General features: G+C 31.5%; 1 protein-coding gene across 21 annotated transcripts in view; it reads right to left on the bottom strand.

The window, feature by feature from the left end:
• Positions 1–5,953: 5,953 nt before the first annotated feature.
• The window catches only part of LOC145291308 (centrosomal protein of 162 kDa-like), a 927,819-nt gene continuing 909,206 nt past the window's right edge, over positions 5,954–24,566 (bottom strand). For all 21 annotated transcript variants that reach the window (XM_080137033.1, XM_080137018.1, XM_080137021.1 and 18 more), the window contains 2 exons: positions 11,689–11,838; positions 5,954–6,692 (listed from right to left, as the gene is read on the bottom strand). In XM_080137033.1, the coding sequence (XP_079993159.1) occupies positions 6,420–6,692; positions 11,689–11,838 (423 nt within the window). In that variant the 3' untranslated portion in view covers positions 5,954–6,419. The remainder of the gene's footprint in view (positions 6,693–11,688; positions 11,839–24,566) is intronic.

Genomic DNA, 24,566 nt, shown 5'->3' with positions numbered 1-24,566 from the left:
ACCAAAAATCTTCTTTCCTGAACATTCTCACATCCTTATGAACTTTGAACACTTTAGTTTGTTTTTGCTTTTTTTTTTTTTTAAATAAACGATTGAGAAATCATTTAATCTATATTTGTTTGACTGGCCACCATACGCGTATTCATACAAGTTATCACCCTGCTAGTAATGAGATGATAGAGTGCTTCCATTGCCAATTGAAAGCAGTGATGGAGTGGATATGTACCTCTTGTCCTTCTAGGCTGTCGTGCAACTATCTATCGCTGAGCCAATTCAGCTCTGCAAGCTTATTTTAATAAGTTCCTGCCTATGCACACAATAAACCATAAAACCTTTGGTTTCTTCATGGACTCACATAAAAATTAGGAAGAATTCTGTGAAAGCATACACTGAAGGGAACATTCCATCTGAAGACAATTACGTCAGCACCACACGTAATGGTCGACGGGTACAAAGAGATTGTGTAAGACTCTATAAGAAAGAACTTCTTGCCTTTACACCCCACCCTTCCTGAACACTTTTAAACACTTTTCACAGAGAAGATTCTGGAATTCCATTCTAGGTCCCTGCTTCCCCAACTGTACTGACATGCAGAAGTTCAAGTGTAACGTGAACTGACATCTTGCTGCCCAAATCCCAACATAGTGCCCCAGTAGCTGCTGCCCCTGATAGTAGCCCCCTACACCACAGTGGCAATGTGCCTTGTTTGGGGTGAAAAAAGACATTTTTGCACCCAAACCATTTTTTCTCTGGAAAATAATAACTTTCACTGAAAAGTCAGAAAAAAAATTCTGTAAATCGAATAATCATCCTATTTGCTCTAATTTTTTTTTCTCTCTTAGAACTGCTATCATTTTTTTTTCTGTCAGCTGTCTGCCTAGGTTTTTCTGTCAGCTGTCTGCCTAGGTTTTTTCTGTTTTTTCTGTCTGCCTAGGTTTTTTCTGTTTTTTCTGTCTGCCTAGGTTTTTTGTGCCTAGGTTTTTATTGTAGCATAACGTAAGCATAACAGACTATTTTCTCATATTCTTGGAGCGTATTAATCCTATGTATTCCTTAATAAACTATTTGGAACGATCCAGCAGCCAGCAGAAGAGCCCTAACCAACATGGACCTATCTTTTCTGTCCACTGAAGACTTCCACTGGACAACCTGGGCGCATATCATGTTCTCTGCTTCCAGACAGTAAAGCACCCAAGAACTTTTTGTTCCTAGTTCTTTTCTTTCGCTTCGGACACAGTCCTTCTTAATATGAAATAAACCTTTTCATTGTTTTGTTATAATTATTCTGTGCCTCACTCATGAACAATCTTTTATTAGGACTAAGACAACAGCATATTCTTTTGTTTTGAATCTCGAGTGCGTATCCATTGATATCTTATATGCTTTTATATAGAGTGATGTGGTTCTTGGTTGATTAACTCTGTCGGACTCGAGAGTCAAAACAATGAAAAGAATATGCTGTTGTCATAGTCCTAGTTATAACATATTTATATTTATTTATATTTGCACCTTATTTAATATCTTCTGTAGAAGCGGTTGTTGGAATTAAAAGTATTTTCCAGAAGACAGAAAAAATTTTTAAATAATTTTTCTCCTGAATAATAATAATAATAAAAAATGAACGAGTGTGGATACAAAAAATGAACGAGTGTGGATACAAAAATTTCCAAGAAGATTCCATCAAAAATGTGGAGAGATCCATGAATGCACACACATTTTATTTTCATGTATGTTTGACACTTCAACAATAACTTTCTTCTTGTAAATTTCTTGTTGCACATGAAGTTTTATTCTATGAGGGAATCTGATTTTATCAATTTTGCACATTATGAGGGAATCTGATTTTATCAATTTTGATCCCAGTTAAGTCTCGGAGTCAAGTTTTTTGATATAGAGTCGATGCTAAAAAAATAAAATAAGGTGGACTTTGTTTCTGTCTTCTGGAAAATACTTTTAATTCCAACAACCGCTTCTACAGAAGATACTAAATAAGGTGCAAATATAAATAAATATAAATATGTTATAACTGACAACAGCATATTCTTTTCATTGTTTTGACTCTCGATTATATATCCAACACAGTTAATCAACCAAGAACCACATCACTAAAGAATGCAAGATATCAATGGATACACACTCGAGAGTCAAAACAAAAGAATATGCTGTTGTCCTAGGACTACCTAGTTATTAATAATAAGTCAAAATTGGTGAAAACAAATATGAAAATGGAAATTATATTATTTCAAAAATGTAATCTCATCAAAAACTGCCTGTCATTATTTACAAATTTGACACTGCAACATTCCAGATATCAAGTTGCTGAATGTGGTTGATGGAATGAAATAAAAACTTCTTGTACACCGTGTATATACAAGAAAAAATGGCAAACTACCAAACAAAAGTCTACCAAAATCCTTTTATTGGTGTATTGTCACTTAAATAGTGAATTAATTATTATGATTATGAACAAAATTGATTATTATGCTTATGAACAAAATTCAAATTTTGTAGATTTTTCAGTTTAATAATAGTCTATTTCTTAAATTTAATGCCCTGCTAGCAACTGAAACTATTTAGCTACTTATGGCCTTATATATCACACGGCAGAATCAAACATAAAAAATCAGCTTCTATTCACCTCACCAAAACAGAACTGTTTAATAATCATGATGGAGTTTTTTGAAATGACATAATGTCTACTCCCCCAAAACCTACAGAAACCTGCACTTTCAACCTGCTGCCACTTCAACTGGTCTTTTAACAAAATACTAAAAAGACATAATGCACCAAAAAGCTGGAGAGTATCCCAAGAAGAATAACAATTTGCTCCTTTGTTGTTTGTCACACAATGAGGCTTTCAGTTGGCAAATGGAAGTGTTGTAACAGAAAATTGTCAGTAAAAATAAAATTAGTCCTCGCGCGAAATACTATTTTATTATATAATAAAATAACAAAGACTGGCGAGGACTACTATTGACCGTAACCAGTTATACAGTCCTTTTGAAATTTTCATCTCTATTTTTCTTGTTATGTACTGAATATTTATTAATGAAACCTATATGAAATATGTTCCTTATTAAATTTTAAAGATTTTCTATTCTGAAAGAAGTTTAAAAAAAATTAATCTAAAATGTTATTTTAAAGTTTTTGTTAAAAATAAATTCAGATTTTCTCATTATTCAGACCTGTATTACAAAGAGGGGGTTGCAAAAAATGAGTTGTAGTGTGAGGAGAAATACAAACTGAAACAGAGAGAATATTCAGACGTGTAATAATACAAAGAGGGGGTTGCAAAAATGAGTTGTGGTGTGACGAGAAATACAAACTTAAATAGAGAGAAGGAGAGTTTTAACATAAAACTTAAAAAGATAAAATACAAATTAGAAAAGCATTTCGTCCAAGGCATGAAAATTGTTAAACAATAGACTTTAAATTGTTAAACTATAGGCTTTAAAAATAAAGGTACGCGATTCAATTTGAAATTTATTTATCTTAAAAGTGCACTTTTCTAAATTTTACAAAGTAAAGTATAAAAATTTAATTTAAATTGAATAAAAAAATTACTTTGGGTTTATTTTATGTAATGTACATTTTGTTGCAATTTAAAAACAGTATCTTTCATCTAGCAATTAGTGATATAGATTTTCAATGATTTTTTTTAAAAAGTGCAACAGAATGTACATTGCATAAAATAAATCCAAGGTAATTTTTTGATTCAATTTAAATTAATTTTTTATACCTTACTTTTTAAAATTTATAAAAGTGCACTTTAAAGATAAATAAATTTCAAATTGAATCGCGTACCTTTATTTTTAAAGCCTATAGTAAAAACATTTTGTTTAACAATTTTCATACCTTGGATGAAATGCTTTTCTAAAACATTAACAGAAAATTTGGTTGACATTATGTAACATATAAGACAAGATTTGCCAAAGGATTTTCTCAAATTTATGGCATAGAATAGTTTTTAACATTTTCTCCAACCACAAACAGAATTTTATTGCAAATTGCATCATTGATGCAAGAGGTCATTGTGGAAGTGAAAATGATAAACCCTGTAAAAGGAGAATGGCATATAAAAAGGAGCTCAGAAGGGGTAATATGGAGCAGCAGCCTGACATTAGGAGCTTTGCTAGAAATAGAAGTAACTGCTGAAGATGCTGCTTGGCTATGAAAAATGGATGATCAATGTTGCGGGTATCAATTTGGTTTTGAAATGGGGACTACACCAGGAGATAAGCGGATCAGGACAAAAGCTGAAATGCTCATTAAGCACTAGGAGAACTCATAAGAAAATTTGATCCGAAGGTAACTGTCATGTTGATTGCACCACAGAAGAACAAAGCAGATGGGACAAGACTTGATTACAAGAAAAGAAAAGTGTGGCTTTGGTTTGCTGTGGAGTAGAAGATTTGAAGAACCCTATATTGGAAAATAAAAGTTTAGTAAGTTTCAATCCACTGATTGAGGCATGAAAAAGAAAAAATGCATGTAACAGATAATTCGCAGCGATTGGCCATTGATATCAGATTGGTTGGATAACTAATAGAACCTTTCTGTAATAATATTGTACCCCCCCCCCATTTTTGGTACAAGTTGTCTGTTTTTTTGTTAAAAAAAATAAATAAATATAAAAACAGGAATGTCATTTATTATTAATTTTGTTCAAATGTCAAAGAAAACATGTGAATGTTAAAAAACTTCATTATTTATTTCATTCATACCTTAAAGAAGTGAGCATATAAAAAGGAAGGCATTTTCAATTTTGTTCAATAGAATATATATACATAAGTGATATTTTTGTTATTTTTTTTGTTACATTTTTAAGTGTTAATAAAAGGGACGCAGTTTTACCCAGAACGATTTTATTCACTTTTTATTCTCAATTTTGCTTTGATTCTTTTTTTACTTCATTTTAATATCTATGTTTCGATCTTTGGTGACTTACTGGATGCTGTGTCAAGACTATGCTTGGTTGGTTATTGCAATTAATTACTATAAGTTAATTTTGGTTTTAAAAACGTTTTATACTTTTTCGGTTTTCAATCTAAATCTGAAAACCTTTCTAATTTTAAGGCATGTGGTAGATTGCCTAAATACTAAAGATTATTTATTTTTAATGTTTTCCTTTTAGATAAGAAGGATTTGTTTAGTCCTGTTCCTTGATAAGTTTTATGATAGTTTTGTTACTGTGTTATTATATATCAGCTGCCATTAAATATATGAGATTCCCTCAATATAGTCTTATCATTAATTATTTCAGATTATGGGTTGATATTTTATTTGCCATTTTCAACAATGCATGTTTTGCTGTCCAAACTTTAATAGTATTTCATCAAGGCACACCTTTATTGATTCATCTTAATAAGTAAATGATGAAACTATGATATCTGAATTTTTTTAATTTAATCCAGTTGTGTCACAATTTGTTGAACAACAATTCAATTCCAATTTCTACCCATATAGTGATATAAAATTTCACACCTAATTTTTATTTTTCATTTTTAACAATGTAATCTATCGCAATGATGTTAACATTTAAAATTATGTGTACAATATGTTAAAAATATTGAATTTAATGTGAATCATGGAGTCACTTTGACGGTTCAGCCATTAGTTAGTTTTCCTGGTAAAAAAAGCTGATAAAATGTAATTTAAGCTGAAATTTTTGTCATGAAAAACAGTTGGAAAAACAATCAGCACACCTAAGAGCATAAGAAGAACATGTTTCTCCCCAACTCACACACATGTGTACACGTACACACACACACACACACACACAGACACACACACACACACACAGACACAGACACACAGACACACACACAAATATCTACATATCCAAAAGTGGCCAAGGGATGCTTAATCAATTCTTAACACACACACACATACATACACACAAAGTGGTACACAAACCCACACAAATATTTGGTACAACAAACCCACACAAATATTTACATTGTCACTTATACACACTTACATTTTATTACTTTTTTAACATTTAAATGATCATACTTACATACTTATTTGTACATAAATATTTTGTTTTCATTCATTAATTAATGTTTTCTTCTTTTATTCAATTTTTATGATTTTCCCTGTTTTTATCTGTTTGTACTCCTTTTCTAACATTTTAATAACAAAGTAGGAGAGCATACATAGCAAATCGAAATCTTCTAAAAATTGAACAAGTGATTTTTCAAAATTATTTTTCTTTATAATCTGAAAAGTTGGTATTCAATTAATACCAAGTAATTTTTTTTCCAAATAATAAAACGTTTAGAAAGTATTTGTAACATAATGGCACTACATGTGTGCATTTTTTATATTCTTCTTAATAATTTTTCAGAATTGAAAAATCTCATTGTCTTTTTGAACATAATGAAGTTCCTAAATCCTCTTTAATAATTTGAAGAATGTTAATGCTGTGAAATATTTCCAGAGATTATCAAACCTTGTTGCTGAAAACGCTGAAGAATGTTAAGTATTGAGTCAAGTTCTATCCGATAATTTTCAATATCCTGGTTTTTGCACTCTGCAATTTGCTTCCATTTATTCATTTCTTTTTCCAATTCTGATACCTGCAACTTTCGGCCATTTTTAATAATATTCTGCAATTCTTTTTCTCTGGCAACATGCTTCTTTTCAAGGTCTTGCATTTTATTCACCAGATTTTCAAAGTGGATCCGGTCCTTTAAAAAAGATTTGATTAAAAAAGATTTCATTTATTTAAAAATAATGAAATTACTTATGTATATAGTTATATAAATAGTTATTTATAATTAAATAACTATTTATTAAATCCATCCTTTACACTTATCACTGTTGACAAGGGAAGAATCTATCAGGCATTAGTATAATGATATAAGTGAAACCTGGCCATGCTCTGCATGGAGATAAATGATATAAGAATGATACAATGGTTGTGTAATGTGAATTTTAAAGACAGGCTTAATTCTGATGATCTCAATGGAAGATTAAATTTGGATAGTATAGAGAGATATGTACAGAAAAGTAGATTTTGATATTATGGTTATGTGAACGAGAACAGTTAAGGTAGAAAATTCAATTCACAAGGTGCTTATTTTCCAAGGAAAAACATGAAAGGAAGTGATAAAAATAGACTTAAGGGAAAGAAGGATAAAAACCTGGTCAGAGATAGGTTACTTTGGAGGTCAATTTCTTAAAGCTGTCCAACACAGGATTGCATGTAAAACAGAAATGAAACCGAATATGATGACAATATGATTTGTTAAATATCATTATAGATTTAATAAATAAAGCAGTGAGTCTGTTACTGTAATTAAGTTCTTTTTATTTCTTACAATAACAGAAGTATTTATGGACATGGATCATTATAAAAATTATAAAATGTGCTAGAAAAATATTTGACAAATCCACCATTCATCAATGCATGGGATATTTTTGCTACATATGAACTGCTGCTCAAAAAATGTCTTCAATTGAATAAGTTTTGTTCTGTCAACCAAGCTCTAATCTCTGTCCCATCACTGCAATGTTGCATCCCTGTGCATAAGTACTTTAATAGAATGTGCTCTGACAAACTCATAGCATTGATGCCACCTGAAACAAGCAGCAAAATCTTGTGCCTCCTCTTCTGAAAGTTTTTCACTGAAACTGCTTTGTATCTTGCTTCACCAGTTGGTACTAAAATGCAGAAATTTAAGTGAACAGATATTTCACTACTCAACTCTGTATTTCGAGTATTCTCACAGGTATGGTTCCTACTTCCCAGTACCTCCTTACATCTCAGTGGCAGTTTATGTTTCGGATGAATATGAGTATAAAAAAATTCATATAAAGAAAAACAAATTTAAAATAAATACAACTTAATTATTCTACATGTTTCTGAATAATGGTCACATCTCTCCTATATGTTCCCAGGAAACATATACATATCAATATATTTACCAGACATTGTAAAAAATATAAATGTATAAAGTTATTTTTGGTATTTTTTTTCTACTACAGAAACATTATAGAATGCATTAACAACGACAAAAACATCCATGCCAAAAGAAAAAATGCATACATTTCTGGATAAATCATATATAGGATATAGGGTGTACAGATAAAATTTGACACTTTTTTAAGAAAAAAAACAGAAGAAAAGAACAATAAAAAAAGTTATATTTTGACCAATAACTGATATATTTCCAAAATTCAAAGTGCATATCTTTGAGGTTCTTGGTTCTCTCTGTCACTAAACACTTTCTCCCACCTGACATTCTCTACATCTCTACAAATCTACTATCAAACTGTTGTTATATTTGAGCTGATGAATCTCTGTCTCATTTGAAGGTTCTTGATAAGGTGAAGAAATTTATCTGTAATTTGATTGCCCCCTCCATCCTTCCTTCTCTGTAACTTCTCTTTCAGTTTCAGTCTTTTTTTATAAATAAAATATTCTGTGTTCTTTAGAATTGTCTGATCTATGTCATGCTTCCTTTGTTCCTTCTCATTTGACTTGACTCAATTCACTGTTTGGATACCTCATTGTAACACAGCTTCCTATTCCAGTCACTTCTTTTCAATAACTGCAAAGCTTGTGGAACTCTCTTTAGGCTGATTGTTTTTCCCCTACCTAAGGTCAATAGACATCTCGTCTTTGTGATAATCTCTTTGCAACAGATGTAGAAACACCTTCTATATATTTATTTTAGCTCATATTATCCGAGAATGTCAGTTCATAGAGTCTGAATGTTGGACTCTCAGAATGAAAATGAACAGGATTTCTGCAATTTTTGGAAAGGAGTGTTTTCTTGATAGCATTAAATGTGACCATCTATTTTTGACCCAATTCTAGTACTGAAGGTCATTTTTGCATAAATTGGTATTCACTTTGCTTTCATACTGGGAATAGAGTATGATGTTATTGAAAAATACACACATGTTTATGTTGTTTATCAGAAATAATCTGGATCTCTCTTTTAGCTATGAAAGATCTGATCATATTAAATATTCTCCCAGTAAAATGGTAAAAATTAATTTTACTGAGAAGACCTATATGTAAGGCATTGGGTGGGGACATTGTTCTACTATGCTAGCTTAACTTATCCAGTGCATTGTATGTTCAGAGATGGCCGTAGGATGCTAGCATTAGAACAGGATGGCCTAAATCTATAATGTTGGTCAGAATAGTTTAGCATTTTTAAGATGCGGGATTAAAAGATTTTAGCAAGGAATTTTAACAGAGACAGGTTTTATAGGTCAGTTCTTTTTCCATAATTCTTGAAAACTGAGGCAATTTCCCTGCTATAAGGAAAGCAAGATTCTGTAAGGCATTTATTTATTAGAGAGTTTGGAGGGGATACATATATATGTATACGTATATTTATAACTAAGATCTGCATGCTTTGGATGTGTGAACCAAAGCAAGTTGAGATGATCTAGTGCATTTTTTTCCACAGTGGGAAATTGGCGATGGGGTAGTTTGCAGAGTCCAAGGTATTAATTACTGTGGAAGCGACATCTTAGTGGTTAAATGAAGGGGATATTGTTGATTACCCATGGTTCATCATGTTATTATATATTTTCAAGAAATTGCAGGTTTCTCGTTTCTGAGATGTGATACAATTTCTAGTCATCTCAGAATACCTACTCTGAACCTTTTCTCCACGTTAAAAAACGACCCTGGTGTCTAACTCTGTCCCGTGGGGAGGCATAGTAAATAGGTACTCTGAACTGCAGCTACTACAATCTTACAGTGGTTTCTTGATGTGACAAATTTATGCCTATTTTCAGCTAACTTATGAAATGCTTGCTACCTATATGCAAAGTTTTTGAGTTTGCTTTGGAATTTTTATGTCAGGACTCATTCAATTATGAAGCAGGAAGAGAATATTTTTATTCCAAGTGGCATTTTTTATTAGATTTCTGAGGGTTTCCCTATCAGCATATTAGTAGTATCTGGTTGTTTTAAGTAATGGCACCTCCATTTGGGGGTCAGGAGTTTACGATTATATCAACCATTATTCACTAAGTGATCAGCATTTCTGAGTAGGATATAAACATTTCTCACCAGGCAGTACCATCAGAAGCGGGTTTATGTTAGACTAGCAGGGGTACCCGACATTGCCTGGGTGTGGTAAGGGGGGGGGGTAAATCAAAAGAAAATGGAAAATAAAGAAAATGATGATAATGAAAAAAAATTGGAAAGACAAAAACAAAAAAACAGTAAACGTGATGAAAAAATAATTTAAAAAAAATAAACGAATAAAAAAATGGCATAAATCCAAAAAAAATATATATATCTGACATCTCAGCTCGAAGTGCAATCTTAAGATAACGATGCTTCTACTATACCGACTGGCCTATGACCGCGTCAGCAAAATTAGGTTTTTTTTTTTATATTTAAACTAATTCCAGAAAGAACATTTTTTGCGCATGCGTGTATGGCTAAATTGTCATGAAGGAATGATTTTTTTGTTGAGGGTGAAGGAATTAATATTTTGAGCCAATTTTTCGATAATTGTCATATGAAGGGTCGAGCTTCAAAATGATATCAATCTCGTGAAAATCCATCACCTCTGTCGAATGTTTTTGTGAGACATACAAACATGCATACATACATACATTTAAACAGATTTTTGTCCTTTATCCCGGTGTTGCCCGGGGTGTTTGGAGGTGTAAAAAAAGCAAAAAAAAAAAAAAATAGGTAGGCAGGTTTGAATCCGTGACACAAAGGCAGAGAACCTGAGGTCTTACTGCTGCGCTACGACAACAAAGGAAGTGAAAAACGTTTAAATTTAGTGATGTCAATGAAAAGCTGTTGACTTGCTGATAATTAGGTCAGGAGTTGGTGAAGAAATAAAAGTGCCTGGGGCCAGTTAAGTTTTATTTTCTTCACCACGAGGTTGTTCCCAGCTGTCAGGTGTCCAAATGAATATCATTGTCTGATATGAGGGATTTTCCACACAGTGATCAAAGCTAATTGCTTTCTGGACATCCCCAGCACAAAGCTGGAAAACTGCCTTCACTTTCGTTAGTTTCGCTTGTTTATACAAAAACATGAACAAACATGTGAGAAGGCAGAATAGCGGGAATTTTATAAAATAAAAGTCGCTCAAATAAAAGATAGCGACAACCTCCTTTCGTAAATCAAATCTAGGGAGTGTATAAAAAGTTCTAAGAATTAGTGAACCCCCTGAAAAAACCCTTTGCCGGACATACAAAAAAAGCACGCATACACACACACACACACACACACACACACACACACACACACACACACACGCACACACATTTTCACTTTTATATAATAGATGGTTTGGCAATTGTGAAGATACACATGTTATTACCAGCTGGATCTGTGGAGTTTTAGAATTTGAACCAATTGCTATAATGAATATTAAAGTCTTTAAACATGGATTTGAATGCTCAAATTCAAAGAAAATGCTGTGTTAGAGAAGTAGTCAATTAGTGTACAGTACTGGGTGGGATGGGGGACTGATAGAGAAACTATAGGTAACTAATACTATGTTTTATGATTAGTTCCAGTACATGTGGACTTGATCTTTGGATTCTAAGCTATTTTGGGAAAGGTATTGCAAATTCCAAGCATGAGATATGCTTAAATAGAGTAAAAATTAATTAGAATTAATTTCAAGAAACACAAAATATGCCAGTTGGCAGATAAGAAATTATACGTAAACTTCCCTTACTTACTGGACTATGTGTTTTTTTGGCTTCCTCAAGTTTATCTGTCAACTGTTTTACTTGATTCTCCAAAACCACTTCTCGAATTGTAAGCATTGACAATTTTTCACCATCAACCTGAGTGTTCACCAATTGTTCTTTTAAATGGTTGATTAATATCTGGCAAAAGGGAAAAAATATGATGAGCAGCTAGAATTAGAATGCCTGTAGATCAGGGAATTTTACAATTCCCAGAAATGATAGCAGCAAATGTTCAGTAGTAAGAACAAAGCAAAACTAAACAAAAAAGAAATTTATTATTTAAAACAATGCTGCTGAACTTTTTCAAATCATGAGTGACCATCTTTAAATTCTCCTACCCATCAGTCTTCAAAAGAAGCAAACTGATTCATTTGATATGTCAGTATTATATAGTGCAGCAGTTTACTAGTTTGAATCTCTTTGGCTCACTGATGACATCCAAATGGTGGATCTTTCTATCGATCCGGTAGATATCTCACTGCTGATGCTATTCTCTATCTATATAAGAGCCAGGTACGTCCAAGGATGGAATACTGTTGCCACATCTGGACAGGAGCTGCTAGAAAGGACTTGGCCTGCCTTGATAGAGTTCAAAATAGACTTAGTAGCCTCGTAGGAGATGTCCTTTTCTCTTCCTTGCAACCTCTATCTCACAGAAGAGATGTTGCGAGTTTGTCTCTGATGTATCGTTATTTTCATGGAAAGTGTTCAACTGAGCTTCAATCTATGGTCCCCCCTCACCAAACTTTCACAAGAAACACTCGTCTAGCTGTAAACACTATCAATAATTCCCCCCACTCTTTATCTGTGCCTAAACCTAAATGTAGATTCCATGAACAAAGCTTCTTTCTTAGAACTGCACGCCTGTGGAATTGTCTTCCGTTTTCCTGCTTTCCGGCTGACTACAATATAGTTGTCTTCAAGTCTAACGTAAATAAGTTCTTGATGAGCCGTTCCATATAAGTTATCAAATTTACCAAATTTTCATTACTAATGATTACTATATTGTCCAATTTCTACTGTACACTCTTTAACCCTTATCCTTGAGTGGCCTCTTGGCCTTGATAATGTGGTGATATCTATGTAAAAAAAAACTTACCTTGTGGCTTGCCATCTCTCAGGTTGGAGGTTCAATCCTCAGTGTGGGCTAAACATGACAATGTTTTTCTTTTTCCTTTCTGACTCTCGGTACCAATAACACATGTTATCATTCAATAAGGAGATAAATAATCTACTGCTGGACCCTGACTTAAATATGGAACACTCACATGAACTCTTTTCTGTACACAAGCAGGACTGCTTAACCTTTTGTCTCATACTCATGGGTTTATTCTATTACTAATCCAATCCTTTTCTTTCTACTCCACTCTTACTAATGAAGATGATTAATAAACATTTCAGTAGATGTTCAACTCTGAAATTTCACTTGTTCCATTAGCCATGACTAGATAAAATGTCCAATTCTATATTTCAGCTGCCCACACTGAGGATTGAACCTCCAACCTTCAGAAGAATATCACGTTTTACAATTGATTTTTCTAAGTACTCTAGTGCACCATGAGTCCTTGCTGATAATTTTGGTACAAATTTTAGGAGCCTTAGTTACTAATTATTACTGTATATCTTTCTATATATATATTAATGTTTTTACTTATTACTTGCATATATTATCTATTATTTATAATTAACGGTTCCCATATCTTATTAAATTCTATGCTAGGTCTACTTCGTAATTGGTTATTCCACAGCATGTCTCACCTTTGTATAGTTTTCCACATTTACATGGGATTTCATATACATAGTTCTTAGTCATGATTTTTTTTTCTGTAGGGAGCTTGACTCTCAGAAGCTGTTTCCAGAGACTTGAATCACTCCTGAATACTGTCCTGATGTCATATGGATTACATATTCATTGAAAGTTTTTCAGACAAGCCCTTCATGTACATATACAAACTGTGGTGAGTTTCTGAGTGGTGTCCTTTTGTGTATGGTCCAGATTTCTTGGAGCTCTCTCGATAGTTGTTTTGGTGGAGGGTTTCTCTATCTCCTCATCATATGCATTGCTGTTACTACATATTGCTATTGCTCGGTGTTGTAGGCAATGGACGATTCCTTTTATTGGATGGTGGGAGTTGAAGTTTAGCAACTGTCCAGTGAAAGTTGGATTTCGGTATACAGATGACATAAACCCCTGACAAGTGTGGGTTTACAGTTCACGATAGAAAAAGAACATAGCAATAAATTATCATTCCTAGATGTGCTGATAACTCGCACTGGTCAGAGGTTTATGTCATCTGCATAGTTGGACGGATCGAGTTCACATCATCTATTAATGTTTGAACATCTTTCTGATGAGGATGATGCATCATCTAAATTTCGCAACCACATTATTGGCTTTAAAGGTATTGATCCTAATGCCCTTTTCCTCAAAGTATTCCATGTATACATTGGCCAGTATTGAGGACAATAGTCCAAATTCCTGAGTTCGACAGAAACATTCCCGAGTTTGACAAGATACACCTGAAGAAGGTCAGAGGTTACATCATCGACCGAAACGTTGTGAAAATCACACTCAAGATTAGAACAGTAGTCCGATGGATCCAAATAATACCTCACCAATCCTCACCTCAAAAATTCAGAAATGATCAATAAAGTTGTTTTTAAATATTAGAATGAGACTTCTGTCTTTCCATTTTACAATAGCAATTGTTTCTCTCACTAGTTAGCTGAGTCAGCAGATCCATCTTACAAACTAGTCATGAAAATTGCTATGTATTTTGTTAGCCCCTTTCTTTCCTACATTAGTCTGGATGTAATTAAATAAGACCAGCAGAGGGAATCATCTATTGAAGATATTGAATAGTCATCCAAAATCTATCAAATGCTCAATTTAAAATATTAATGTAATTTCTCTTCTCTAAATAATGAATAATGAATGGTGAACTATAACTAATAGTAGAATGGTGAACTAGTGTTGAAGAGGTATATTAGTGAATAGCTATACGAGATGAGCGAATGTATAAAAGGAGAATAGTTTATATAAGTTACTTTCTTTTTTCATTTGTTTATCTTCCTATTTTCTTCTTACTTCTTTCTCTTTTTGTACTAATAAAAAATGGAATATACCAAAATCAATTGCTCTGTCTAGCATCTGCACAATCATGGTGTGAGATTCCAAAATAAAGAGTTTTATGTTTGAAGGATATGAGGACAAAACAATGTTTACTCACGGTTTGCAATATGGTGTTGTGTTCGTTATTTCACCATGTGGCGTGTCACGTGCTACTTTATTTTGTGTTTCATAATGCAATCAATATATCTTTAACACATCCCACCTGTTTAGTTTTAGTTCATGGTAGGGTAGAAGCGAAGGCAACGGCCACCACTGTGGCTATGAAGTGATTGTTGTTTGTATTTTGTTAAGAAATCAGAGCTGATGAACGATAGAGAAAGGATGATAGCAACTTTATTCAGAAGAATACTCCAGTTATTACATATTAAATGCAACTGTGGGTTATGATACATCCAAAGATGTGATCAGTGTCTATGTCTCATCCAAATCAGGCTTGATTTAAATAAAAAATAATATTTGCTAAATGGTGACCCTCAATCATCACACAAATCACCTTAAAATATAAGCCTGTTTTTATTATTTTGCTGCTGATTTTACAATAGCTGTAAACTGTTGCAGCTTTCACATCATCATCATCCATGTTCTCTAGAGTCTTAATGGCAACCATTTGCAAATACTTTGCATTATTGAATCAGCTGTTTACCATTAATTTTTCACTGATAACGACCATTGGCTTCTAAGGGATGATGCTCTCGCTCTTTGGTCTTTCATGACATTTTTCTGTGGTATCAACTTAAATTTGTGCCAAACGTTTTTTGGAAAGTAGAAAGTTTTTATCAAATTATGGGATTTCTGTCAGTTTCAGTTCCATTGGATTTGTATAATCTTCTTTCTATATATTTCTAATTACTTGTGATTTGGTTTTTGTACTGAAAGATTTTCTTTAATATTTCAGCTGTTGCCATGTTTCCTATGATATTAATATTCCCTTTGATTCCAATTTCTCCTAGTTTATTTTTTCTAGATTTTCAATAACTAATACTCCTACAATTATTTCCTTTTATGTTCTTTTCAGCTTTCACCCTTTGATTTCTGGGATGGCAAAATCTAGGATTTGCAATTTCTTTCCCTTTTTGTTGTTTATTATCATGCCTGGTGTTCTTGCTTTGTTTGTCTATTCATACTTCTATTTGTCTCCAGTTTAAAAGTGCAGGTGTACCCTGTAAATTACCTCTTGTTACTTTCCAGCATTCCTTCTGTTTCTCAAAGGAGCCTTGTATACTTATTAGTTCTCTTCCCCCTTTTCTTCTATTTACATAGACTTAGCATCATACTTTAGATGCAGTGTGTATGGCTATTAGGGTTTTGTGATCGGTTTAATTATGATCTTATTCCGCATGATTAGGATAGGAAGTTTTCCGATCCGTAGTTGCTTCGGATCATTTACTTCTCACTGTTTTTTCAAGTAATTTGGATTTTCTTTCAGTCATCAATTATGGTATGTCCATTTTGCATATATATCTCAGGTTTGTGCAAATCTTTCATGTAGGGTCATTAATTTTTAAAACCTGAATGTATTTATCATCATAACTTGGTCTTTGTAGTATCTCTTATGGTTCTCTTGAATATTTCTTTATAAATTTTGGCTTCTGTTTCTTCAACATTTCTGATATGGTCATAACGCTTTTTTCATTAACATTTCTGTTGTGGTCATAACGCTTTCTTCTTTATCATTTCTGTTGTGGTCATAATGCTTTCTTCTTTAACATTTCTGTTGTGGTCATAACGCTTTTTTTCTTTAACATTTCTGTTGTGGTCATAATGCTTTTTTCTTTAACATTTCTGTTGTGGTCAGAATGCTTTTTTTTTTTTTTTACAGAAATGGTAAAGAAAAAAGCATTATGAAAAAAGCATTATGACCACAACAGAAATGTTAAAGAATAAAGCGTTATGACCACAACAGAAATGTTAAAGAAAAAAGTATCGTGACCACAACAGAAATGTTAAAGAAAAAACACTATGACAACAGCGGAAATGTTAAAGAAAAAAGCATTATGACCACAACAAAAATGTTAAAGAAAAAAGCATTATGAAAAAAGCATTATGACCACAACAGAAATGTTAAAGAAAATTTTTTTTTTTTTTCGTAATGCTTTTTTCATAATGCTTTTTTCTTTAACATTTCTGTTGTGGTCATACTGCTTTTGTCATAATGCTTTTTACTTTAACATTTCTGTTGTGCTCATAATGATTTTTTCTTTAACATTTCTGTTGTGTTCATAATGATTTTTTCATAATGCTTTTTTCTTTAACATTTCTGTTGTGGTCATAACGCTTTTTTCTTTAACATTTCTGTTGTGGTCATAATGCTTTTATCTTTAACATTTCTGTTGTGGTCATAATGCTTTTTTCTTTAACAGTTTTGTTGTGGTTATAATACTTTTTTCTTTACCATTTCTGTTGTGGTCATAATGCTTTTTTCTTAAACATTTCTGTTGTGGTCATAATGCTTTTTTCTTTAACATTTCTGTTGTGGTCATAATGCTTTTTCTTTAACATTTCTGTTGTGGTCATAATGATTTTTTCATAATGCTTTTTTCTTTAACATTTCTGTTGTGGTCATAATGCTTTTTTCTTTAACATTTCCGTTGTGGTCATAATGCTTTTTTCTTTAACATTTCTGTTGTGGTCATAATGCTTTTTTCTTTAACAGTTTTGTTGTGGTTATAATACTTTTTTCGTTACCATTTCTGTTGTGGTCATAATGCTTTTTTCTTTACCATTTCTCTTGTGGTCATAATGCTTTTTTCATAATGCTTTTTTCTTTAACATTTCTGTTGTGGTCATAATGCTTTTTTCTTTAACATTTCTGTTGTGGTCATAATGATTTTTGTCTTTAACATTTCTGTTGTGGTCATAATGCTTTTTCTTTAACATTTCTGTTGTGGTCATAATGCTTTTTTCTTTAACATTTCTGTTGTGTTCATAATGATTTTTTCATAATGCTTTTTTCTTTAACATTTCTGTTGTTGTCATAATGCTTTTTCCTTTAACATTTCTGTTGTTGTCATAACGCTTTTTTCTTTAACATTTCTGTTGTGGTCATAATGCTTTTTTCTTTAACATTTCTGTTGTGGTCATAATGCTTTTTTCTTTAACATTTCTGTTGTGGTCATAATGCTTTTATCTTTAACATTTCTGTTGTGGTCATAATGCTTTTTTCTTTAACAGTTTTGTTGTGGTTATAATACTTTTTTCGTTACCATTTCTGTTGTGGTTATAATACTTTTTTCGTTACCATTTCTGTTGTGGTCATAATGCTTTTTTTCTTTACCATTTCTGTTGTGGTCATAATGCTTTTTTCTTAAACATTTCTGTTGTGGTCATAATGCTTTTTTCTTTTACATTTCTGTTGTGGTCATAATGCTTTTTTCTTTACCATTTCTGTTGTGGTCATAATGCTTTTTTCTTTAACATTTCTCTTGTGGTCATAATGCTTTTTTCATAATGCTTTTTTCTTTAACATTTCTGTTGTGGTCATAATGCTTTTTTCTTTAACATTTCTGTTGTGGTCATAATGATTTTTGTCTTTAACATTTCTGTTGTGGTCATAATGCTTTTTCTTTAACATTTCTGTTGTGGTCATAACGCTTTTTTCTTTAACATTTCTGTTGTGGTTATAATACTTTTTTCTTTACCATTTCTCTTGTGGTCATAATGCTTTTTTCTTTACCATTTCTGTTGTGGTCATAATGCTTTTTTCTTTACCATTTCTGTTGTGGTCATAATGCTTTTTTCTTTAACATTTCTGTTGTGGTCATAATGCTTTTTTCTTTAACATTTCTGTTGTGGTCATAATGCTTTTTTCTTTACCATTTCTGTTGTGGTCATAATGCTTTTTTCTTTAACATTTGTGTTGTGCTCATAATGATTTTTTCTTTAACATTTCTGTTGTGTTCATAATGATTATTTCATAATGCTTTTATCTTTAACATTTCTGTTGTGGTCATAATGCTTTTTTCTTTAACATTTCTGTTGTGGTCACATTGCTTTTTTCTTTAACATTTCTGTTGTGTTCATAATGATTTTTTCATAATGCTTTTTTCTTTAACATTTCTGTTGTTGTCATAACGCTTTTTCTTTAACATTTCTGTTGTGGTCATAATGCTTTTTTCTGTAACATTTCTGTTGTGGTCATAACGCTTTTTTCTTTAACATTTCTGTTGTGGTCATAATGCTTTTTTCTTTAATATTTCTGTTGTGGTCATAATGCTTTTTTCTTTAACATTTCTGTTGTGGTCATAATGCTTTTTTCTTTAACATTTCTGTTGTGGTCATAATGCTTTTTTCTTTAACATTTCTGTTGTGGTCATAATGCTTTTTTCTTTAACATTTCTGTTGTGGTCATAACGCTTTTTTCTTTAACATTTCTGTTGTGGTCATAATACTTTTTTCTTTAACATTTCTGTTGTGGTCATAATGCTTTTTTCTTTAACATTTCTGTTGTGGTCATAATGCTTTTTTCTTTAACATTTCTGTTGTGGTCATAATGCTTTTTTCTTTACCATTTCTGTTGTGGTCATAATGATTTTTGTCTTTAACATTTCTGTTGTGGTCATAATGCTTTTTTCTTTAACATTTCTCTTGTGGTCATAATGCTTTTTTCATAATGCTTTTTTCTTTAACATTTCTGTTATGGTCATAATGCTTTTTTCTTTAACATTTCTGTTGTGGTCATAATGATTTTTGTCTTTAACATTTCTGTTGTGGTCATAATGCTTTTTCTTTAACATTTTTGTTGTGGTCATAATGCTTTTTTCTTTTACATTTCTGTTGTGGTCATAATGCTTTTTTCTTTAACATTTCTGTTGTGGTCATAATGCTTTTTTCTTTACCATTTCTGTTGTGGTCATAATGCTTTTTACTTTAACATTTCTGTTGTGGTTATAATACTTTTTTCTTTACCATTTCTGTTGTGGTTATAATGCTTTTTTCTTTAACATTTCTGTTGTGGTCATAATGCTTTTTTCTTGAATATTTCTGTTGTGGTCATAATGCTTTTTTCTTTAACATTTCTGTTGTGGTCATAATGCTTTTTTCTTTAGCATTTCTGTTGTTGTCCTAACGCTTTTTTCTTTAAAATTTCTGTTGTGGTCATAATGCTTTTTTCATAATGCTTTTTTCTTTAACATTTCTGTTGTTGTCATTACGCTTTTTTCTTTAACATTTCTGTTGTGGTCATAATGCTTTTTTCTGTAACATTTCTGTTGTGGTCATAACGCTTTTTTCTTTAACATTTCTGTTGTGGTCATAATGCTTTTTTCTTTAATATTTCTGTTGTGGTCATAATGCTTTTTTCTTTAACATTTCTGTTGTGGTCATAATGCTTTTTTCTTTAGCATTTCTGTTGTTGTCCTAACGCTTTTCTCTTTAACATTTCTGTTGTGGTCATAATGATTTTTTCTTTAACATTTCTGTTGTGGTCATAACGCTTTTTTCTTTAACATTTCTGTTGTGGTCATAATGCTTTTTTCTTTAACATTTCTGTTGTGGTCATAATGCTTTTATCTTTAACATTTCTGTTGTGGTCATAATGCTTTTTTTCTTTAACAGTTTTGTTGTGGTTATAATACTTTTTTCGTTACCATTTCTGTTGTGGTCATGATGCTTTTTTCTTTACCATTTCTGTTGTGGTCATAATGCTTTTTTCTTTAACATTTCTGTTGTGGTCATAATGCTTTTTTCTTCAACATTTCTGTTGTGGTCACAATGCTTTTTTCTTTAACATTTCTGTTGTGGTCATAATGCTTTTTTCATAATGCTTTTTTTCTTTACCATTTCTGTTGTGGTCATAATGCTTTTTTCTTTAACATTTCTCTTGTGGTCATAATGCTTTTTTCATAATGCTTTTTTCTTTAACATTTCTGTTGTGGTCATAATGCTTTTACTTTTTTCTTTAACATTTCTGTTGTGGTCATAATGCTTTTTTCTTTACCATTTCTGTTGTGGTTATAATAGTTTTTTCTTTACCATTTCTGTTGTGGTCATAATGCTTTTTTCTTTAACATTTCTGTTGTGGTCATAATGCTTTTTTCTTTAACATTTCTGTTGTGGTCATAATGCTTTTTTCTTTACCATTTCTGTTGTGGTCATAATGCTTTTTTCTTTAACATTTCTGTTGTGGTCATAATGATTTTTGTCTTTAACATTTCTGTTGTGGTCATAATGCTTTTTTCTTTAACATTTCTGTTGTGTTCATAATGCTTTTTTCTTTAACATTTCTCTTGTGGTCATAATGCTTTTTTCTTTACCATTTCTGTTATGGTCATAATGCTTTTTTCTTTACCATTTCTGTTGTGGTCATAATGCTTTTTTCTTTACCATTTCTGTTGTGGTCATAATGCTTTTTTCATAATGCTTTTTTCTTTACCATTTCTGTTGTGGTCATAATGCTTTTTTCTTTAACATTTCTTTTGTGGTCATAATGCTTTTTTCTTTAACATTTCTCTTGTGGTCATAATGCTTTTTTCATAATGCTTTTTTCTTTAACATTTCTGTTGTGGTCATAATGCTTTTTTCTTTAACATTTCTTTTGTGGTCATAATGCTTTTTTCTTTAACATTTCTCTTGTGGTCATAATGCTTTTTTCATAATGCTTTTTTCTTTAACATTTCTGTTGTGGTCATAATAATTTTTTCTTTAACATTTCTGTTGTGATCATAATGCTTTTTTCTTTTACATTTCTGTTGTGGTCATAATGCTTTTTTCTTTAACATTTCTGTTGTGGTTATAATACTTTTTTCTTTACCATTTCTGTTGTGGTCATAATGCTTTTTTCTTTACCATTTCTGTTGTGGTCATAATGCTTTTTTCTTTAACATTTCTGTTGTGGTCATAATGCTTTTTTCTTTAACATTTCTGTTGTGGTCATAATGCTTTTTTCTTTACCATTTCTGTTGTGGTCATAATGCTTTTTTCATAATGCTTTTTTCTTTAACATTTCTGTTATGGTCATAATGCTTTTTTCTTTAACATATCTGTTGTCGTCATAATGCTTTTTTCTTTACCATTTCTGTTGTGGTCATAATGCTTTTTTCTTTACCATTTCTGTTGTGGTCATAATGCTTTTTTCTTTAACATTTCTGTTGTGGTCATAATGCTTTAACATTTCTGTTGTGGTCATAATGCTTTTTTCTTTAACATTTCTGTTGTGGTCATAATGCTTTTTTCTTTACCATTTCTGTTGTGGTCATAATGCTTTTTTCTTTAACATTTCTGTTGTGGTCATAATGCTTTTTTCTTTAACATTTCTGTTGTGGTCATAATGCTTTTTTCTTTACCATTTCTGTTGTGGTCATAATGCTTTTTTCATAATGCTTTTTTCTTTACCATTTCTGTTGTGGTCATAATGCTTTTTTCTTTAACATTTCTCTTGTGGTCATAATGCTTTTTTCATAATGCTTTTTTCTTTTACATTTCTGTTGTGGTCATAATGCTTTTGTCTTTAACATTTCTGTTGTGGTTATAATACTTTTTTTTTTACCATTTCTGTTGTGGTCATAATGCTTTTTTCTTTACCATTTCTGTTGTGGTCATAATGCTTTTTTCTTTACCATTTCTGTTGTGGTCATAATGCTTTTTTCTTTAACATTTCTATTGTGGTCATAATGCTTTTTTCTTTAACATTTCTGTTGTGGTCATAATGCTTTAACATTTCTGTTGTGGTCATAATGCTTTAACATTTCTGTTGTGGTCATAATGCTTTTTTCTTTAACATTTCTGTTGTGGTCATAATGCTTTTTTCTTTACCATTTCTGTTGTGGTCATAATGCTTTTTTCTTTACCATTTCTTTTGTGGTCATAATGCTTTTTTCTTTAACATTTCCCTTGTGGTCATAATGCTTTTTTCATAATGCTTTTTTCTTTAACATTTCTGTTGTGGTCATAATGATTTTTGTCTTTAACATTTCTGTTGTGGTCATAATGCTTTTTTCTTTAACATTTCTGTTGTGGTTATAATACTTTTTTCTTTACCATTTCTGTTGTGGTCATAATGATTTTTGTCTTTAACATTTCTGTTGTGGTCATAATGCTTTTTTCTTTACCATTTCTGTTGTGGGCATAAGGCTTTTTTCTTTAACATTTCTGTTGTGGTCATAATGCTTTTTTCTTTAACATTTCTGTTGTGGTCATAAGGCTTTTTTCTTTAACATTTCTCTTGTGGTCATAATGCTTTTTTCATAATGCTTTTTTCTTTAACATTTCTGTTGTGGTCATAATGATTTTTGTCTTTAACATTTCTGTTGTGGTCATAATGCTTTTTTCTTTTACATTTCCGTTGTGGTCATAATGCTTTTTTCTTTAACGTTTCTGTTGTGGTCATAATGCTTTTTTCTTTAACAGTTCTGTTGTGGTTATAATACTTTTTTCTTTACCATTTCTGTTGTGGTCATAATGCTTTTTTCTTTACCATTTCTGTTGTGGTCATAATGCTTTTTTCTTTACCATTTCTGTTGTGGTCATAATGCTTTTATCTTTAACATTTCTGTTGTGGTCATAATGCTTTTTTCTTTTACATTTCTGTTGTGGTCATAATGCTTTTTTCTTTACCATTTCTGTTGTGGTCATAATGCTTTTTTCTTTACCATTTCTGTTGTGGTCATAATGCTTTTTTCTTTACCATTTCTGTTGTGGTCATAATGCTTTTTTCTTTAACATTTCTGTTGTGGTCATAATGCTTTTTTCTTTAACATTTCTGTTGTGGTCATAATGCTTTTTGTCTTTAACATTTCTGTTGTGGTCATAATGCTTTTTGTCTTTAACATTTCTGTTGTGGTCATAATGCTTTTTTCTTTACCATTTCTGTTGTGGTCATAATGCTTTTTTCTTTTACATTTCTGTTGTGGTCATAATGCTTTTTTCTTTTACATTTCTGTTGTGGTCATAATGCTTTTTCTTTAACATTTCTGTTGTGGTCATAATGCTTTTTTCTTTAACATTTCTGTTGTGGTCATAATGCTTTTTCTTTACCATTTCTGTTGTGGTCATAATGCTTTTTTCTTTTACATTTCTGTTGTGGTCATAATGCTTTTTTCTTTAACAGTTCTGTTGTGGTCATAATGCTTTTTCTTTACCATTTCTGTTGTGGTCATAATGCTTTTTTCTTTAACATTTCTGTTGTGGTCATAATGCTTGTTTCTTTTACATTTCTGTTGTGGTCATAATGCTTTTTTCTTTAACATTTCTGTTGTGGTCATAATGCTTTTTTCTTTAACATTTCTGTTGTGGTCATAATGCTTTTTTCTTTACCATTTCTGTTGCGGTCATAATGCTTTTTTCTTTTACATTTCTGTTGTGGTCATAATGCTTTTTTCTTTAACAGTTCTGTTGTGGTTATAATACTTTTTTCTTTACCATTTCTGTTGTGGTCATAATGCTTTTTTCTTTACCATTTCTGTTGTGGTCATAATGCTTTTTTCTTTACCATTTCTGTTGTGGTCATAATGCTTTTTTCTTTACCATTTCTGTTGTGGTCATAATGCTTTTTTCTTTACCATTTCTGTTGTGGTCATAATGCTTTTTTCTTTAACATTTCTGTTGTGGTCATAATGATTTTTTCTTTACCATTTCTGTTGTGGTCATAATGCTTTTTTCTTTACCATTTCTGTTGTGGTCATAATGCTTTTTTCTTTAACATTTCTGTTGTGGTCATAATGCTTATTTCTTTAACATTTCTGTTCTGGTCATAATGCTTTTTTCTTTAACAGTTCTGTTGTGGTCATAATGCTTTTTT

This window comes from Euprymna scolopes, chromosome 12 (assembly GCF_053919585.1).
Source record: "Euprymna scolopes isolate OS-2025 chromosome 12, ASM5391958v1, whole genome shotgun sequence".
NCBI classification, from domain to species: domain Eukaryota; kingdom Metazoa; phylum Mollusca; class Cephalopoda; order Sepiida; family Sepiolidae; genus Euprymna; species Euprymna scolopes.
The sequence above is the reverse complement of the archived record's forward strand: the minus strand, read 5'-3'. Positions and strand labels throughout refer to the sequence as shown.